This window comes from Neoarius graeffei, chromosome 25 (assembly GCF_027579695.1).
Source record: "Neoarius graeffei isolate fNeoGra1 chromosome 25, fNeoGra1.pri, whole genome shotgun sequence".
NCBI classification, from domain to species: Eukaryota; Metazoa; Chordata; class Actinopteri; order Siluriformes; family Ariidae; genus Neoarius; species Neoarius graeffei.
This window is the reverse complement of record NC_083593.1, coordinates 14,706,505-14,725,826: the sequence shown is the minus strand read 5'-3', so window position 1 is coordinate 14,725,826 and position 19,322 is coordinate 14,706,505. Positions and strand designations below refer to the sequence as shown.

At 42.5% G+C, this 19,322-nt stretch overlaps 1 protein-coding gene across 4 annotated transcripts in view; it reads left to right on the top strand.

The window, feature by feature from the left end:
• scarb1 (scavenger receptor class B, member 1) overlaps positions 1–19,043 on the top strand; it is a 39,326-nt gene extending 20,283 nt beyond the window's left edge. For 2 of the 4 annotated variants that reach the window (XM_060909418.1, XM_060909415.1), the window contains 4 exons: positions 4,812–4,885; positions 5,005–5,056; positions 5,963–6,109; positions 18,467–19,043. In XM_060909418.1, coding sequence (XP_060765401.1) covers positions 4,812–4,885; positions 5,005–5,056; positions 5,963–6,109; positions 18,467–18,619 — 426 coding nt within the window. In that variant the 3' untranslated portion in view covers positions 18,620–19,043. Of the gene's footprint in view, positions 1–4,811; positions 4,886–5,004; positions 5,057–5,962; positions 6,110–11,042; positions 11,088–17,134; positions 17,199–18,466 lie in introns of all 4 variants that reach the window. The other 2 variants (XM_060909416.1, XM_060909417.1) reach the window with 2 other exon arrangements.
• Positions 19,044–19,322: the final 279 nt, after the last annotated feature.

Here is a 19,322-nt window from a genome sequence, read left to right as displayed (position 1 = left end):
ATAGTCCATGTCAAGGTTATTTGCAATCTTCCAGTCTGATAAGGTAATTGGAAGTTGATACTCATATCATGATATGACTGCCTTTATCATAATTATATTGTGTTTTTTTTGATATTCTAAAAGCAATTGACTAATTATGAGCAAATGAAGGGTACATTGACCTTGGGTTGTAGATCCAGTCTGTTAAAATGACTAAGATGATAAGTAGTAGATAAGCAATTAAATCTTTAGTTAATTATAGCCATTTTGTATAAATGCTGTAAAACTGTATACAATAAGATGTGCTTTATATTGTATATCTGTTTCGATATATTTGCACATATATCTTTCAACAGCTAAATTTAACTAATGTAGTGTCCCAAATCCAAACTAATGTTTGCAGTAGGAAGCATAATACTGTATGTTTGTCTCAGTGGGACTTTTGTCTCACAGATAATAATGATAAGAGAGTCTAGTTTGAGTACTGATTAACAGAGTAGGATAAGGTTGCCCATGGCCAAATTAGATTGTAGTCACTTGAAGAGGAATGACTCATCTTGGACAGCTTTCATTCACCTTTTATAATATTCATCCTGTGAAATATGATCCGTGTTTTTTGTTATTACATTACAACCCCGATTCCAAAAAAGTTGGGACAAAGTACAAATTATAAATAAAAATGGAATGCAATGATGTGGAAGTTTCAAAATTCCATATTTATTCAGAATAGAACATAGATGACATATCAAATGTTGAAACTGAGAAAATGTATCATTTAAAGAGAAAAATTAGGTGATTTTTAAATTTCATGACAACACCACATCTCAAAGTTGGGACAAGGCCATGTTTACCACTGTGAGACATCCCCTTTTCTCTTTACAACAGTCTGTAAACGTCTGGGGACTGAGGAGACAAGTTGCTCAAGTTTAGGGATAGGAATGTTAACCCATTCTTGTCTAATGTAGGATTCTAGTTGCTCAACTGTCTTAGGTCTTTTTTGTCGTATCTTCCGTTTTATGATGCGCCAAATGTTTTCTATGGGTGAAAGATCTGGACTGCAGGCTGGCCAGTTCAGTACCCGGACCCTCCTTCTACGCAGCCATGATGCTGTAATTGATGCAGTATGTGGTTTGGCATTGTCATGTTGGAAAATGCAAGGTCTTCCCTGAAGGAGACGTCGTCTGGATGGGAGCATATGTTGCTCTAGAACCTGGATATACCTTTCAGCATTGATGGTGTCTTTCTAGATGTGTAAGCTGCCCATGCCACACGCACTAATGCAACCCCATACCATCAGAGATGCAGGCTTCTGAACTGAGCGCTGATAACAACTTGGGTCGTCCTTCTCCTCTTTAGTCCAAATGACACGGCGTCCCTGATTTCCATAAAGAACTTCAAATTTTGCTTCGTCTGACCACAGAACAGTTTTCCACTTTGCCACAGTCCATTTTAAATGAGCCTTGGCCCAGAGAAGACGTCTGCGCTTCTGGATCATGTTTAGATACGGCTTCTTCTTTGAACTATAGAGTTTTAGCTGGTGAATGTGTTCACAGATAATGTTCTCCGGAATGTTCCTGAGCCCATTTTTGTGATTTCCAATACAGAAGCATGCCTGTATGTGATGCAGTGCCATCTAAGGGCCCGAAGATCACGGGCACCCAGTATGTTTTTCCGGCCTTGACCCTTGCGCACAGAGATTCTTCCAGATTCTCTGAATCTTTTGATGATATTATGCACTGTAGATGATATGTTCAAACTCTTTGCAATTTTACACTGTCGAACTCCTTTCTGATATTGCTCCACTATTTGTCGGCGCAGAATTTAGGGGATTGGTGATCTTCTTCCCATCTTTACTTTTGAGAGCCGCTGCCACTCCAGATGCTCTTTTTATACCAGTCATGTTAATGACCTATTGCCAGTTGACCTAATGAGTTGCAATTTGGTCTCCAGCTGTTCCTTTTTTGTACCTTTAACTTTTCCAGCCTCTTATTGCCCCTGTCCCAACTTTTTTGAGATGTGTTGCTGTCATGAAATTTCAAATGAGCCAATATTTGGCATGACATTTCAAAATGTCTCACTTTCGACATTTGATATGTTGTCTATGTTCTATTGTGAACGCAATATCAGTTTTTGAGATTTGTAAATGATTGCATTCCGTTTTTATTTACAATTTGTACTTTGTCCCAACTTTTTTGGAATCGGGGTTGTACATGCCTTACGTACATAGGGCTTTAAAATGAATTAATAAATCTTTGCACAAACTTTACAGTAGTAATCTGAAAAGGGTGCTAAAACATGCCAAAGGACAAGAGCTGTGCAAGTGTTACCAGACTGGTGAGCAATCCAATCCCTAGATCTAAAATAAAGTAGTCTAAAAAAAGAGTTTTTTTTTTTTTTTTTTTTAAATAAACTCTGCAAATGCTATGTTGTCCCAGTTACACTTGCTGTGTATTGTAAAACACACGCTAAAGGGCCAAAAGTATGTGGACACCCAATCATCACACCCTTATGTGCCCATTCCAAAACCATAGGCATTAACAGTGAGTTGGTCCCCCTGTTGCTGCTGTAACAGTCTCCACTTTTCTGGGAAGACTTTCCATTAGATTTTGGAGAGTGGTTGTTGGGGTTTGTGCTCATTCAGCCACAAACCCATTCATGAGGTCGGGCATTGATATCGAGTGAGAAGGCCTAGTGCATAGCCAGCATTCCAGTTCCACTTTAAACATGTCCCAGTGGGGTTGAGGTCAGGGCTCTGGCTACTCAGGTTCTTCCACATCAACCTTGGCAAACTATGGTATTTTTTTTAAGGACCTCGATTTACGCACAAGCACATTGCCATGATGAAACAGGTTTAGGGCCTTTAATTCCAGTGAAGGGAAATCCTAATACATACGAAGACATTCTACACAATTTTATTTGTTCGTACAAAGCTGTCAGAACACCTCTCACCTAAGCTTGTGGGGTGGGTTGTCAGGTCTCTACAAAATGCCCAGCATGACTACAGCTCAAAAAATACCCTAAGCCTTGAATCCAGCCTAAAATATTCTGCCAGAGGAAAAGATGGACAGATTGGTCTTCCTTTCCTGCCCCCCCCCTTTTTTTTCCATATTTTTCCCCACTTCTATGTGGGGTCAAGGTGGATAGGTTGAGCTGATGAGGCTGAGGGCCTTGCTAAGTGGTGGGAGCTTGAACCCCTGACCCTCCAGTCAGTAACCCAGAGCCTTAACATTGTACATGAAATCTGACAACCCTGCTTGCATCATGAAACTAACATAAATATTATTTAAATTAATCTGAGTTTGCTGTATTCATTTTTATGAAAAACTATATTTCTGTACAAACAATAGAAATTATTTTATTTAGAGAGGGCTGCTGCCCATATAGCCCATGAAGACTACATCCTTGGTTTCCAGTTTTTCTAGTGCATAGTGATAAGGCTCACAATAATAAATAAATAAACTACTTTCCAGTTTGGGATTTTGCGATATTACATAACAACCATTTCTCAAATGATACAAATAAATTATATTTATTTATATGACCCTATAGTTAGTGAATGCAGCAAATTGGCCCAAAAAGAATACAAGAGAAGGCATAATAACATAGCCCGTATTGTCCACTGGAAGCTTTGCAGAAAATCTGGATTAGAAAGGTGTGAGAAATGGTATGAACATAAACCAGAAGGAGTGACAGAAAATGAAGAGGTGAAGTTGTGGGATTTCAGTGTGCAATGTGACAATGTAATAGAGGCAAGGAGGCGTCATCTGATCATTTACAAAAAAAAAAGATAAAATTGGCATGCCCGAGTGACAGCAGGGTGGCTGCTAAAGAGCATGAAAAGATAGAGAAGTACCAAGACTTGGGGGGGGGGAAGGTAGTGCTGCTTTGGAGTAGGTGGAAATAGTTCCAATTGTTGTTGGTGCCTTTGGCGCGGTGACAAAGAAATTTTAATCACTGGTTGGAAAAGTTGGAAATAGAGATTAGAATGGATTTGCTGCAGAAGACGGCACTCTTGGAGACAGCCAGAATTTTGAGAAAAATATTGGAAATGTGAAGGTAGAAGATTTGAGAGGAACCTTTTGGTCATTTGGTATGACTCGCTTTCTTTCAAGAAAAACAGCACAACACCTGCTTGTAAATCATGGAAATAATGAACAAAAACAAATACAGTCACCTCCAAATGTTTTGGAATAACAAGGCCAATTTATTTTTGTCTTTGCCATATGCTCAAAACAAGGTTTGAGATCAAAACATGAATGAGACGGTGGATCAGAATTTCAGCTTATGGCTTAAAACATGGCACCTTTTGTTTGATCCCACCCATTTTTGAAGTGATCAAAAATACTGGCACATATGACTAACGAACATTTCTTATTGCTCAGCTGTGCTCTGTTTTATTGTTTAAACCAGGGGTCTTTAATCCCTTTTTAATCTGCTAAGGGCTATTGTGGCTACAGGCTTTCATGATGGCCAAATTGAAGTTATCTACTTAAAAGTTGATTGGAGTTGACGGTGAACTGAGTTCACTTGTTTATTCAAGATAAGATTGAAGAAACCTGTTTTAAACAATTAATTGCTCTGAATGTTTGAGCCCTGGGTTTTGCCTGCGAATACCGCATTTGTTGTTAAAAAGGATAAACCAACATGAAAACCAGAGAGCTGTCTGTGAGAGAAAAGCAAGCCATTTTGAAGCTGAAAAAAAGGAAAAATCAATCGAAGCCATTGCACAAGCATTGGTCATAGCCAATACAACAACTGTTTGTGTGTGTGTGACACAGAGAGAATGTGTGTGTGTTACTGTTCCAAGTAACTCCTGTGCCAATGTTTTACAGGACACTGGAATACCTATGAACGTGTCCATCAAGCTGCAACTTAACCTGTTAATGAAGCAGGTATCAGGAATAACGTAAGTATAATATCACTGTGTTCCTGGATGTATTTAATTTGTCTCTGTTTTTGGATGCATTTATTTCAAAATGTGGTGGGGTTTTTTCTGAGGTAAACTACGCTTTTGCTCCTTTGTAGACAAACAGGTAAAATCGCTGAAGTAGTGATGCCCTTGATTTGGTTTGGCGAGGTATGTGTTATGTTTCTGATTATCAAGATAATGAATTTGGATGTTTTGAATGCCACTTCTATTGTGTATGTGTGTGAATAAGTGAATAACATTTGACTCTCTCGCACCTGTCAAGGGGTGGGATATATTAGGCAGCAGGAGAACAGTCAGTTATTGAAGTTGATGTGTTGGAAGCAGGAAAAATGGGCAAGCATAAGGATCTAAGTGACTTTGGGTGGCACAGTGGTGTAGTGGGTTAAGATGGGTTAAATGCAGAGGAGGAGTTTCACTGTGTGCTTAAGTCTGTGCTTGAGTGTACGTGTGACACAAAGGTTTCTTGACCTGGCTCGACAAGGGCCAAATTGCGATGGCTGGATGACCGGGCTTGAGCATCTCCAAAATGGCACATCTTCTGGGGTGTTCCCAGTATGCAGTGGTTAGTATCTACCAAAAGTGAAGACCAAGGGAGGACAACTGGTAACTGGTGACAGAACCAACTGTAGCACAAACTGCTGAAAAAGTTAATGCTGGCTAAAACAGAAAGGTGTCAGCATTAACTTTTTCAGCAGTTTTAGCTACAGTAGCTCTTGTATGGGATTGGACCATATGGGATTGGACCTTCATGCCCCATGTGAATCAATTTGCCTTCGACACCCATGACCCTGTCGCTGGTTCACCTGATCGTAAAAGTTATGGCTGATCTGTGTGTGCGTGAGTGCATGTGTGTGCGCATATGTATATGTGTGTGATGATGTATCAAGAAAATCAAACCCATAGTTTTTTTTATTTTCAGACCCAGGAGATAATGAGTCCATCTTAGTGAAGCACTTTTTGACTCTTTATTTCCAATAATGAGACTTCTCTGGGGGAAAAAATGTTGAAATGAAGACCTTATCTGCTTATGTAATGCAGCCTTATCTCTTTCAGAGTGGCTACATTGATGGCCCTGTCCTCAACATGTTTCGTATGAACCTTGTAATTTTACCTATGGTAATGGAGTATATGCAGTACATCTTCATTGCACTTGGAGTGGGATGTATCATAGGAGCAGTGGCTCTGCAGCTTAGTAAGAAGGTATGTCTCCATGACAAATTATACATACAATCACAGACATTTTTATTATACAACTTCATACTTGTGCCTGACCGTTTTTTTTTTTGGGGGGGGGGGGGGGGGGGGCATGTCGTCTTTCAAATAGAAATGTATTAAAATATTGCAAACAAAAATAATCAAACAGGCCTAAATATAAACAATAAATAAATAAAATTTTGCTGTTCAGAAATGAACAATTACATTTGAACTCTGGACATAGTAGCACACTTTATAGGCCTATATACATAACTATACATCTGGAAACGTGCATATTTACTGGTTGTTTCTTCAAGATGTAGATTACTTAATTCGAAAGAACACATTTAATCCAGGGCGGCATGGTGGTGTAGTGGTTAGCACTGTCGCCTCACAGAAAGAAGGTCCTGGGTTCGAGCCAAGCGGCTGGCGAGGGCCTTTCTGCGTGGAGTTTGCATGTTCTCCCCGTGTCCCCCACAATCCAAAGACATGCAGGTTAGGTTAATTGGTGAGACTAAATCGACCGTAAATGTGAATGTGAACAGCCCTATGATGACCTGGCGACTTGTCCAGGGTGTACCTCGCCTCTCGCCCATAGTCAGCTGGGATAGGCTCCAGCTTGCCTGCGACCCTGTAGAATAGGACAAGTGGCTACAGATAATGGATGGACGGACATTTAATCCATCTTCATCACTCAAATATAGCATTTATGCCATGCTAATATAACTATGAAATATACTGGGATACATTTATTTGTTTTTTTTTTTTTATATATAGAAACGGTACAAAAACTCTGAACACCATCTGTTTGACACACCATCGCTACCCAATTCTGCTTGTCAGGTTATTTGTGGCATTTCAAACCAGGGCTTTGAACCGGAATTTTTTTCCTATTGGTTCGTTCCGAACAGAAACGGAATTTTAACGTTTCCGGTTTTGGGTTCCACCATTAAATAGACGTTCCCGAACCGGTTAGAACAAAAAAATTTCGTTCCCGGAACGGTTAATTACGTTCCCTGTCAGCTGTTTAACAAATGGCTATAAAATTATGTCTCTGTCTCATCCAGCTTAAGCCAAATGTAGGCTAATTCTATTACAACCTTCATTAAATAAGACAAGAAATAATTCAAAACAATTATTATTTCAAATGTTGGTGATTTGGATTCTCAGTATGTCTTCCCAGCTACACAAACAGAAAAAGTGCCAAAAATGAAAGATAATTCGTTTAGTGTGTTACCAAAGGCTAGTCAGGCCCTATAGAGGGCTACCGCATGACGTCACCGCGCCGCGAGATTTTGTTAGGCGCCATATTGGAAGACCAAGTACACATCTATACAAGTACATACATACATAAAACAAACTACACCTGAAATGTAGCCAGGGCCGGTTCTGCCCTAATCTGGACCCGGGTGCAACATCGCGCACCCCCCCCCCCCCCCCCCCCCCCCCCCCCCCCAAAAAAAAAACCCACCAGTCTAAATCAGGACAACCATCACATAACTATAACTATAAACATTTTATATCAACTATTTTAACTAAATGGTCTATAATAAATAAGCCTGCAGGCAGCCACGGCGGGCTGCCTCAGAAAAGTAACCATTCAATGACAACTGAAAGCCTGCAGCCACGGCGGGCTGCCTCAGAAAAGTAACCATTTGTCCTATCTTAAAACTCGTTTTGCATTTTCTGCCTCCTTTTTTGTATTTTCGACCCTCCGTTTATTTTCTTTCCTTTCCTGAAAACCCAATTTGTGTCCAGACATTTTGTTCTGCTACCAACGAACTAACTCGTCAGGTCTCGTCTCTCGAGCCCGCGATGATTCCCGTGGGAGGGGCAACAATTGATACATTTTTACAAACAGCCAATAGGGAGGTTGCATCGTTCAGACTCTTCTTTGCTCAGACACTCAGTAATTCACCTAGTATTCACTAGCAGTCCACCCTCCCGCTCTCTCCATTCAATCAGCGAACGTCACACAGGAAGTGAACCCCAGCGGGTCATAGAAACTTCCGCAGGAGAAGAATGACTATTTGTAGGCTACAGAAACTTTGAGGAACGAAATAAAAACCGGTATTAACCGGTTACCATTATTTTTAATAAGCGTTTCTGTTCCGGAACATAAAAAATAATAAAGTTTCTGGTTTCGTTTCTGTTCCATGTGAAATAGAAAAAGTTCCCGGTTTTCGTTTTCGTTCCTTGAACCGGTTCAAAGCCCTGTTTCAAACACAAGTAGATATCAGTCGAGTTGTTGTGTTCTCTGGTGGATAAACACGTCAATGACAACACTCCATAACATGGTTAAAGGATCCACTTCCCTCTCCCGGTTTCATTTTTAATTGTCATTTATCGGCTGTTTTAAATGCTGATACTAATTTATTAGCTCATATCAGCTGATTAATATCGACAGGGCCGTTGACAGCTTTGGCTGGGCCCGGGACAAAATAATCTGAGTGGGCCCCCCCCACCACCACCACCACACACACACACACGCACGCGTGCACGCACATCGCCACACAGCAACCACCCACACCCAACCCCTCTTTTCACAGTCTCCATTCACTCCAACCCTTAAATAACAGGTATTCCAAGCCCATTAAAACAGTCAACCATTTTATTTCAACATTTCAACATATTTACAGTTTGAACATTTCCTTAGTCTGTAACTATTCAGGTGCGAAATGCAATGCGCCGGACTTTTGCTGTGGCAAAGTCGTCAATAAGGTCATTGAAGTCCAGCTTCTTTGCAAGTTCGCGCTCTATAGAGAGCATAGCCAGCCCATTGAGCCTCTCCTGTGACATGTTTGAGCGCAGGTAGTTGATAAACCAAAATGATTGTTTACGGGATGGAACTGGGCCTCAATGAGAACGGAGTTATGGCTTTCCCAAAATCTGAACATAGAAGCATCACCACTAGTCACACACGGACTGGCCATTGGGAGTAGCGGGAGTGGTGGGCCGGTGGTTCAGCGTGGGCGGAGAAAAAAAAAAAAAACAGTTGCGCGCTGGCCTTTAATATGATAAGCAATGTTAACAGTTTACTGTTAACATTGCTTATCATATTAAAGGCCAGTGCGCAACTGTAATAAGCAATGTTAACAGTTTCTTAAAGAAACTGTTAACATTGCTTATCATATTAAAGGCCAGCGCGCAACTGTTTTTTTTTTTTTTTTCTCCGCCGGCCCACCGGGAAAACTCCCGCTACTCCCGATGGCCAGTCCGTGTGTGCCACTAGTGATGTGTACAGTGAGTTTTTCAGTGTATTTTTTTGTCTTGTTTTTCATAAACGTCCTTTCCGTACTCGATTTAGAATGTTACAAAAAACATTGACACCCTCCCAACCACGTAACATTAGCCTATCTGACCTGGGGGCTGACACGTTTATTACGGATAAACCGAAAGGATTACAACGTTCCCTGGATATAGAACTGGACCGAGAAGATTTCAAAATCTTAACGTGTAAGCAACAACAATAAAACAGAGGTTGTTTTATTCATTTAGGGCTTATTAGGTTACTTTCATTAATTGCGCTTTTCATACAGGCCTATCATTTTTCACTTGAGCAAGGGAATTGTTTGAAGAGTATCCAGTCTAAGCGAAAGTTTAATGTTTTGCAACAGACTAACCTCAAAACACCCCATTTATAGCCCATTCGTTACATTAAACTCTATCTAGCTGGCAATTTCACATGCCGTCGTATCTACACGGGATGATTTCCAACAAAATAAGGTTTAATTAACAAGAGGCAGCGTTCCACGGGCTTTCAGCTAACCGGAGTCCAGCTCAGCGCAGCTCAGCAAGCGTGCCTAAAACATTTGGATATGATTGCGGGCCAATGTGCTATTCTTTGCTTCATTGAGATATATGCAACACAGTGTTATTAAACCGATATGTTTATGAAATAATTCAATGCCCTGTGCATTTCAGTGTTCACTCAGTGTACCCTGCTATCCCCTACTTTATAATTATGAATGGCGCGTCACGCGTGCTGGGGTTACATTACGGGGCTGGAAAAAAGTTATCTGTGTCTTACCTGGCTCAGCTGCCCCACTGCCTTCACCACCTGCTGCATCATCAAATCAAATCAAGTTTATTTGTATAGCGCTTTTAACAATAAACATTGTAGCAAAGCAGCTTTACAGAATTTGAACGACTTAAAACATGAGCTAATTTTATCCCTAATCTATCCCCATCATCTGAATCTTTTCTAAAATATCTATGCAGTGAGCCCCTGAGGCTCTTGGCTTCTTAATCTCTTTTTCTCTTTTCTTTTCTTTGCTCCTGACTTGTGCATGTTGGCAAACGGGCTCGCGCACGCTTATTGTCGAAGCGTTATGATGGAATAGTGCCGTGTTATTTGGCGCCTTAATCAAAGACCAAACCATTTCTGCATTAGGGGTGGTAGGTGGGTTCTTGAATCTATTTTCGAAGACAATAAAGGCAAAAGAACCAGAAATCATTAATTGAATGCAAATATAGCACATTTTTCTCCCCCAAATCAACACATTTTGAAATGAAACAGAATGATTAATGGCATCTTCATGAGGGACCAGTTCTGGGCCCCCCTCATGCCTGGGCCCGGGACAAAATACCCGGTTGTCCCCCCCCTGTCGACGGCCCTGAATATCGACACACTGATTTCAGTCAGGCCCTACTTCATACTGTGGGTTTGTATTTACATCTAAAAAAAAAAATGCATGTTTTCAAATAGGGTCTGTCAGTCCACAATACTGTTTTAGTCATGGCCTTTGGACATAAGCATTCATGGCATTCCTATGTTAGTTTGCATTTCACAGATTGACTGCGTCACTATACTATTAACTTTTATTTTATACCTAACTTGCCATAATCTGGATGGACATAGCTCTGGGAGTGTTTTGCAATTACAGATACAAATTTCACTCATTTTGAAATGAGACCCTCTACATAATGTGTTTTGTAGATGGACAAGAAACGAAGGTCATTTGGAGTCACAGAAGACAAGGGGGTTAGCCTTAATGCAACATCTTTTTATTCATAAGCTTACTAGTGAATCGTGTGTGTGTTTTTGTTTGTTTGTTTTTTGCCACAAATATTACTATAAACTGAGTCTCTTTTGATTACAAGCTATTTTGGCACTGAAAATTTTTGTGATTGTTTCTTCTCCAACCCCAAATCAGAAAAAGTTGGGACAGTATGTTGAAATTTGAAAATAACTGTCTTCAGTTTTAAATAATCTTCCACCTGTATTGCACTCAAAACAATACAACAGTACATTGTTTTACCTCATGAATTTTATGTTGTGGGGTGTCCCCCCCAAAAAAAAATTAAACTCTTATTTAAGTTGTGATTCTTGCAGTGCATTAAAAAAAAAAAAAGCTAGGACTGTAAAACATTTATCACTTTGAAATGTTGCTATTACTTCTCACAACACTTAAAAGATGTTTAGGGGACTGAAGACACCAAGTAATGAAGCGTTTCAGATGTTATTTTGTCCCATTCTTCCTGCAAACAGGTCTTCAGGTGTGCAAGACTACAGGGTTGTCGTCATTTTTCCTTTCGAAATTTCGCCACACATTCTCTGTTGCAGACAGAAGGGACAGGCACCCTCTTCTTCTGCAGCCATGCCTTTGTAATGTGTGAAAAATGTGGTTTTGTATTGTCTTTGTTGAAATATCCCTGGCAAAGATGTCTTGAAGGCAGCATGTGTTGCTCCAGAATCTCAGCGTACTTTTCTCTATTAATGCTGCCAAGGACACTGACACAACCCCATACCATGACAGACCCTGGCTTTTGAACAGCTATAGATGAATGATGTTTCTTGATTCAATGCCATCTGAGGGATCTGAGATCATGGATGTTAAACTTAGGCTTGCACCCTTGCTCTTTACCCACTGAAATTCCTCAAAATCTCTCAAATTGTTTAATGATGTACATCGTAGAGGGTGAAATATCCAAATCTCTTCCTATCTTTCTTTGAGGAACATTGTTTTTCAAACATACTTCAATAATTTTCTCATGCATTTGTTGACAAACTGGAGATCCTTGGCCCTCCTCAAAGACTAGGCCTTTTCTGGAGACTGGTTTTGTACCAAATCATGATTAGTCACCTGTTTCAAATCACATAATTGTTTAATCATTTTACCTCATTAGTAGCTCTAAATTACCCCCCATCCCAACTTTTTTGGAACCTGTTACAGACCTGAAATTAACAGGTGTGCCTTGTCAGAAGTTTCTCGTCTCGTCGTCTTCCGCTTATCCAGGGCCGGGTCGCGGAGGCAGCAGTCTGAACATGGAAGCCCAAACTTCCCTTTCCCCAGACACCTCAGCCAGCTCCTCGGGAAGAACACCGAGGCGTTCCCAGGCTAGCCGAGAGACATAGTCCCTCCAGCGTGTCCTGGGTCTTCCCCGGGGCCTCCTCCTGGGGGGACATGCCTGGAACACCTCCCCAGGGAGGCGTCCAGGAGGCATCCGAAAGAGATGCCCGAGCCACCTCGGCTGATTCCTCTCGATGTGGAGGAGCAGCGGCTCTACTCCGAGCTCCTCCCGAGTGACTGTACTTCTCACCCTATCTCTAAGGGAGCGCCCAGCCACCCTGCGAAGGAAACTCATTTTGGCCGCTTGTATCCGTGATCTTGTTCTTTTGGTCATTACCCAAAGCTCATGACCATAGGTGAGAGTCGGAATGTAGATCGACCGGTAAATCGAAAGCTTTGCCTTTTGGCTCAGCTCCTTCTTCACCACGATGGCCCGGTAAAGCGACCACATCACTGCGGAGGCCACACCGATCCGCCTGTCGATCTCATGCTCTATCCTTCCCTCACTCGTGAACAAGATCCCAAGATACTTAAACTCCTCCACTTGAGGCAGGACTTCTCCACCAACCTGAAGAGGGCAAGCCACCCTTTTCTGGTCGAGAACCATGGCCTCAGACTTGGAGGTGCTGATTCTCATCCCAGCCGCTTCTCACTCAACTGCAAACCGCCCCAGTGCATGCCTGAAGGTCCTGGTTTGCAGAAGCCAACAGGACAACATCATCTGCAAAAAGCAGAGATGAAATCCTGTGGTTCCCAAACAGGATTCCTTCCGGCCCCTGGCTGCACCTAGAAATTCTGTCCATAAAAATTATGAACAGAACCGGTGACAAAGGGCAGCCCTGCCAGAGTCCAACATACACTGGGAACAGGTCTGACTTACTGCCGGCAATGCGAACCAGACTCCTGCTCCGTTCGTACAGGGACCGGACAACCCTTGGCAAAGAGCCCCGAACCCCATACTCCCGAAGCACCCCCCACAGAATACCATGAGGGACACGGTCGAATGCCTTCTCCAGATCCACAAAGCACATGTGGACTAGTTGGGCAAACTCCCATGAACCCTCGAGCACCCTATGAAGGGTATAGAGCTGGTCCAATGTTCCGCGACCAGGACGAAAACCGCATTGTTCCTCCTGGATCCGAGGTTCGACTATCAGCCGAATTCTCCTCTCCAGTACCCTGGAGTAAACCTTCCCTGGGAGGCTGAGAAGTGTGATTCCCCTATAATTGGAGCACACTCTCCGGTCCCCTTTCTTAAAAAGAGGGACCACCACCCCAGTCTGCCACTCCAGAGGCACTGTCCCCAACCGCCATGCGATGTTGCAGAGGCATGTCAGCCAAGACAGCCCCACAACATCCAGAGAATTGAGATACTCGGGGCGGATCTCATCCACCCCCGGTGCCTTCGGCTAACCACCTCAGTGACTTCGGCTTGGGTAATGGACAAGTCCGCCCCTGAGTCATCAGCCTCCACTTCCTCAATGGAAGACGTGACTGTGGGATTGAGGAGTTCCTCGAAGTATTCCTTCGACCGCCCGACAATGTCCCCAGTCGAGGTCAACAGCTCCCCACCCGCACTGTAAACAGTGTTGGCAGAGTACTGCTTCCCCCTCCTGAGGCGCCGGACGGTTTGCCAGAATTTCTTCGAGGCTGACCGATAGTCCTCCTCCATGGCCTCACCGAACTCCTCCCAGTTCCGAGTTTTTGCCTCTGCAACTGCCCGAGCTGCGGCACGCCTGGTCTGCCAATACCTGTCAGCTGCCTCAGGAGTCCCGGAGGCCAACATGGCCCAATAGGACTCCTTCTTCAGCTTGACGGCATCCCTTACTTTCGGTGTCCACCACCGGGTTCGGGGATTGCTGCCACGACAGGCACTAGAGATCTTGCGGCCACAGCTCCGAACAGCCGCGTCTACAATAGAGGTAGAGAACATGGTCTACTCAGACTCGATGTCCCCCGCCTCCCTCAGAAGCTGGGAGAAGCTCTCCCGGAGGTGGGAGTTAAAGACCTCCCCAACAGAGTGCTCGGCCAGACGTTCCCAGCAGACCCTCACCATACATTTGGGCCTGCCAGGTCTGTCTGGCTTCCTCCTCCGCCAGCGGATCCAGCTCACCACTAGGTGGTGATCAGTTGACAGCTCAGCCCCTCTCTTCACCCAAGTGTCCAAGACATAGGGCTGGAGATCTGATGAAACGACAACAAAGTCGATCATCAACCTCCGACCTAAGGTGTCCTGGTGCCACGTGCACTTATGGACACCCCTATGCTCGAACATGGTGTTCGTTATGGACAAACTGTGACTAGCACAGAAGTCCAATAACAAAACCCCACTCGGGTTCAAATCGGGGAGGCCGGTTCTCCCAATCACGCCCCTCCAGGTGTCACGGTCATCGCCCACGTGAGCGTTGAAGTCCCCCAGTAGAACAATGGAGTCCCCAGTCTGAGCACCTCTCAGTACCTCTCCCAGGGACTCCAAGAAGGACGAATACTCTATACTGCTATTCGGCCCGTAGGCACAAACAGCAGCAAGAGCCCTCTCCCCAATCCGAAGGCGCAGAGAGGCGACCCTCTCGTTCACTGGGGTAAACTCCAACACATGGCGGCTGAGCTGGGGAGCTATAAGCAAGCCCACACCAGCCCGCCGCCGTTCACCATGGGCGACTCCAGAGAAGTGGAGAGTCCAGCCCCTCTCAAGGAGCTGGGTTCCGGAGCCCAAGCTGTGCGTGGAGGTGAGCCCGACTATCTCTCGCCAGTACCTCTCAACCTCCTGCACAAGCTCAGGCTCTTTCCCCCCCAGCGAAGTGACATTCCATGTCCCAACAGCTAGCCGCTGTGTCCAGGGATCGGGTCGTCAAGGCCCCTGCCTTCGACTGCCGCCCAATCCACACTGCACCAGCCCCTTACGGCTACCTCTGTGGGTGGTGAACCCACAGGAGATCGGGCCCACGTCACCACTTCGGGCTGAGCCTGGCCGGGCCTCGTGGGCAAAGGCCCGGCCACCAAGCGCTCGCATACGAGCCCCAACCCCAGGCCTGGCTCCAGGGTGGGGCCCCAGCTGCGCCATACCGGGCGACGTCACGGTCCTTGATTGATTATTCTTCATAAGGGGTTTTGGTGAACTGCTCTTGGTCTGGCCTGTCACCTAGGACCTGTCTGCCTTGGGAGACCCTAACAGGGGCGTAATGCCCCCAACAACATAGCTCCTAGGATCATTCAAGCACACAAACCCCTCTACCACAATAAGGTGGCAGTTCTAGGAGGGGCTTGTCAGAAGTTAATTAGTGGAATTGCTAGCTTTCTTAATGCATTTGAAACAATTAAACAGTAAATGATAAATAATAAAAATACAGTTAATAGCCCTATTTGACAACTGCACTAATCCATATTATATCAAGAATCACTCAACTAAGTAAACAGTACATTAGTTTAAGATATGAAGTGTCTTTTAATTCATAAAAAGAAATGGAAAACTCATTGAATTAGAAGGGGTGTCCAAACTTTTGTCTGGTACTGTATATTAAGAAATGGAATTAAACTAATCAAACAAAACATGAAATATCTTGGGTTCATACCTTCTGCAGTGAAATACAAGTTGAAGTAAATTTAGAAATCACTGCTTTTTTGTCCATCCATACTGTCCCAACTTTTCCTGATTTGGAGTTGTAGTTCAATAATATGCAAATTAATGACCAGATCAAGTAACTCTCCTGTTTGGCACTGCACATTCCATAATGACCTGCATGCTTTCATTCTTTGGTTGTATACACTTTGTGGAAGAATCTTACATCTCCTGTATTAAAATCTAATTCAACAAACGGCTTAACAAAAGTGAAATGCACTCTATCTATAATCAAATATCATATTTCATACGGAGTTGGAGTCAAGATCGGAGCCTCCAAAGTACAGACTTTGACCAAGACTACATGTCCCCAAGAACAAACATAAGACCCAGAGCAATTGACATTTTTTAAACTTTGAAATGGATAGGAAACATTCATGTCCACCACTGTGGTTCAGGGCACTTTAACTACAGCTGTATGAACCCAAGATAACCAACTGAGGTGGTGGGAATCATCTGGAGACCTTTTTGTCTGAAGATGTGGACATTTGCCAAGACCTCTCAGCAAAGTCATAAAGCGATTGTATTATGCAGTACTTGCAATAAATATTCCTGGCATCTTTACTTTTGTCTGGAACCAGCATGTCAAGTTGTCAGGTTGGAGCTGGACAAGGAACCTAGATTAAACCACAGTCACCTCAAATGCATGGTTGCAAATAAACAATGCCCAAATGGACCATTTGGTTATTCTACAGGAAGCTGATTAAAAAAAAAAAAAAAACCTCAGTATTTTGAGGGGGCTACTTTTAAGGTATTATATTGTAATATCCTAGCAATTTAATAATGTTAGCTGAGTGCACATATGCTATTTTGTTTCACTCTTCTGAATATGTAACACTGTTGCAATGATGTTATGTCCAACTCATTTAGCCAAAAAATTCTTAATTTGTGAATTCTCTCTCTGGTGGCATGGAGACTTCTTGTATTAAGAGGTTATCTACTTAAGAGAGCTAAAAAGAGCTGCAAACTTCTCTGAGACAAACTAAGACCCAGATGCAGACTAAGACTGGTTATTCATGTTCAAACCAAGGTTGTGTTCATGTAGTCTCAAGGCTGGGATATCAAGACTCCAACTCTGGTTTAACAGGAATGATGAATGAAGTCTGTTTATTCTTTTAGGGGAGCAGTACAGACACAAATCATGACCCAGCTCACAACGAAAAGTATAATGTAAAAGATCCAGGTGGGTTTTGTCCTCTTTAAAGTCTGTCTCTTCTTCTCAAGCTGTTGAAAAGCCTTAAGAGTACACAACAAAGAGAAAACATCCATGCTTTCTCTTTTTTTGCTATTTGACTTTTATACCCCTTCATTCTTTCTCATCTCTCCAACTGATGTTACTTACAGAAGTTCACAGTAGAAGCTGACAATCCTGATGAAGTATCATGACATTACCAACATGGCTAACTGTCCAGCTGTTTACCACTGTATATTGGCGTTATTTAATTTTATGTCCTCAAAGTGCAAAATTTCAGTTTTAATTTAAATGGGTATTTATATCCATATTGGGAAAATGGTGTAGGAATTGCAGCACTTTTTATATGCAGCAGAAGACCTCAGCTTACGTTGCTGCCCGCCAAGAACAAACAAGAATCTGAGGCTATTGCGGGCCCAGACTCACTGTGGACAGTTGAAAAATGGAAAAAGGACCAGGTGATTTCCCCCCCCCCCAAAAAAAAAAAAAAAAGAAAAGAAAAAAATTCAGCTGTCCAATTTGGGTGGGCCTGTGCCAGTGATGGCCTCAGATTCCTGTTCTTGTAAGGTATGGAATCCAGTGTGGTCTTCTGTTGTTGTAGCCCATCCACCTCAAGGTTTGATGGTTGTGCATTCTTAGATGTTTTTTCTGCTCCCCACAGTTGTAAAAAGTTACTATATCCTTCCAGAAATACCAATCTGCCCGTTTTCCTCTGATCTCTCTTATCACATTGAAAGCCAACATCCCATGTTTCTGAACCTTTTATAGACATAACTCTGACTTGTATCAAATGCAGCAGGTAATAGGTGTGGAATGCAGGTAGTTGCAATGCTACAGGTCTTGTATGAATTCTAGTTAGTGTGAAAAGGTTGGGTAGTAGGTACTACAAGCAATTACAAGTTTACATGAGCAGAATAACACAAGGTAGCAAGCTATGGTTGGCCTGCAGCCCTTGAGTTTGGCACCTGCATTATAGCTGTACCTAAAGAGGCACAATAATCAGTGTACATTTGTGGGGCACCATATTAGGCACTGCAGTTATAGCCAGTTGTGAAATGACTAACAGTTATCAGTTATGTTGTCCATCTTTCACAAACCATTTAGTGATGATGAGCATTTGATTATGTTCGGTCTATGAAAAGTCGGTAAACTCAAACTGCAAAACATGTCATTTAATTAGGGAAACATACTGTAATGAGTGCGATTGCATACTGTCTTGGTTTACTTTAGTCTCATCCCTTTTATTTTTATGTTCACAGATAAAAATTAGGATTTTCCAGGTCTGTGCTGATGTGAAACCAAGATCTTTGGACAATGAAAAAAGTCCATTGGTGCAGAACAAGTACTGTAGTGCTTCCTCTGCGTTCACAGCACTGACTTTTTCTTCAATTCTAAGACTCGCAGGAAACTGATGGTGGTGGTTGTATTTGGGTGACCTGGCAAAAGCACAACTTAACCGTGGACTTATAAAAATTCTAATTTGTTTCTAACTTGGTGTTTTTCTTCAATTTCCATGGTTGGCTAAATCTGTGTTGGGTGTTTTACGAACTGTTTATTTGATGGGATGCAGTCTTTTTTGTGATAGGATTATCTCTGGGTAGGATTTAAACTGGCTAGAATGCAACTGTCATTTTGTCAGTTTTTAGCTATCCAGGTCCGCAAATGGTTGCAGGTTTTTTGGATGCATTTTATAGATTCTTCTAACACTTCAGAAGTTATATATAGCATTTCATTTTGAAGTGGACTTACAAAAGAGCTCTGTTTTTATATTTACTGAACGCACAAATGTGTTTCCTCTACTGAAAGATGTATAATAAAATGTTTCTTAAACAATAAAAATGTTTTCATAAAAAAATGAAATCATATTTGCCACAAAACTGTAACGTCTTCATTTTCTTGAAACATTTTGTTTCTTGGTTACTCTTAGTGGTTTATACCAATATTGGAGTTCTCGTTTGCCAAACCAAATCAAAGGATGAAATAATATGTACCATGAATACAGTTTGGATAGGACACCAGTTCATCACAGGCATATAATTAAAATTTCAAAATTCATATTCAAATACTTCTAAAATCCACAGCTTCCCTGTCAGGGAGAAAAAATAGTGCAACGCC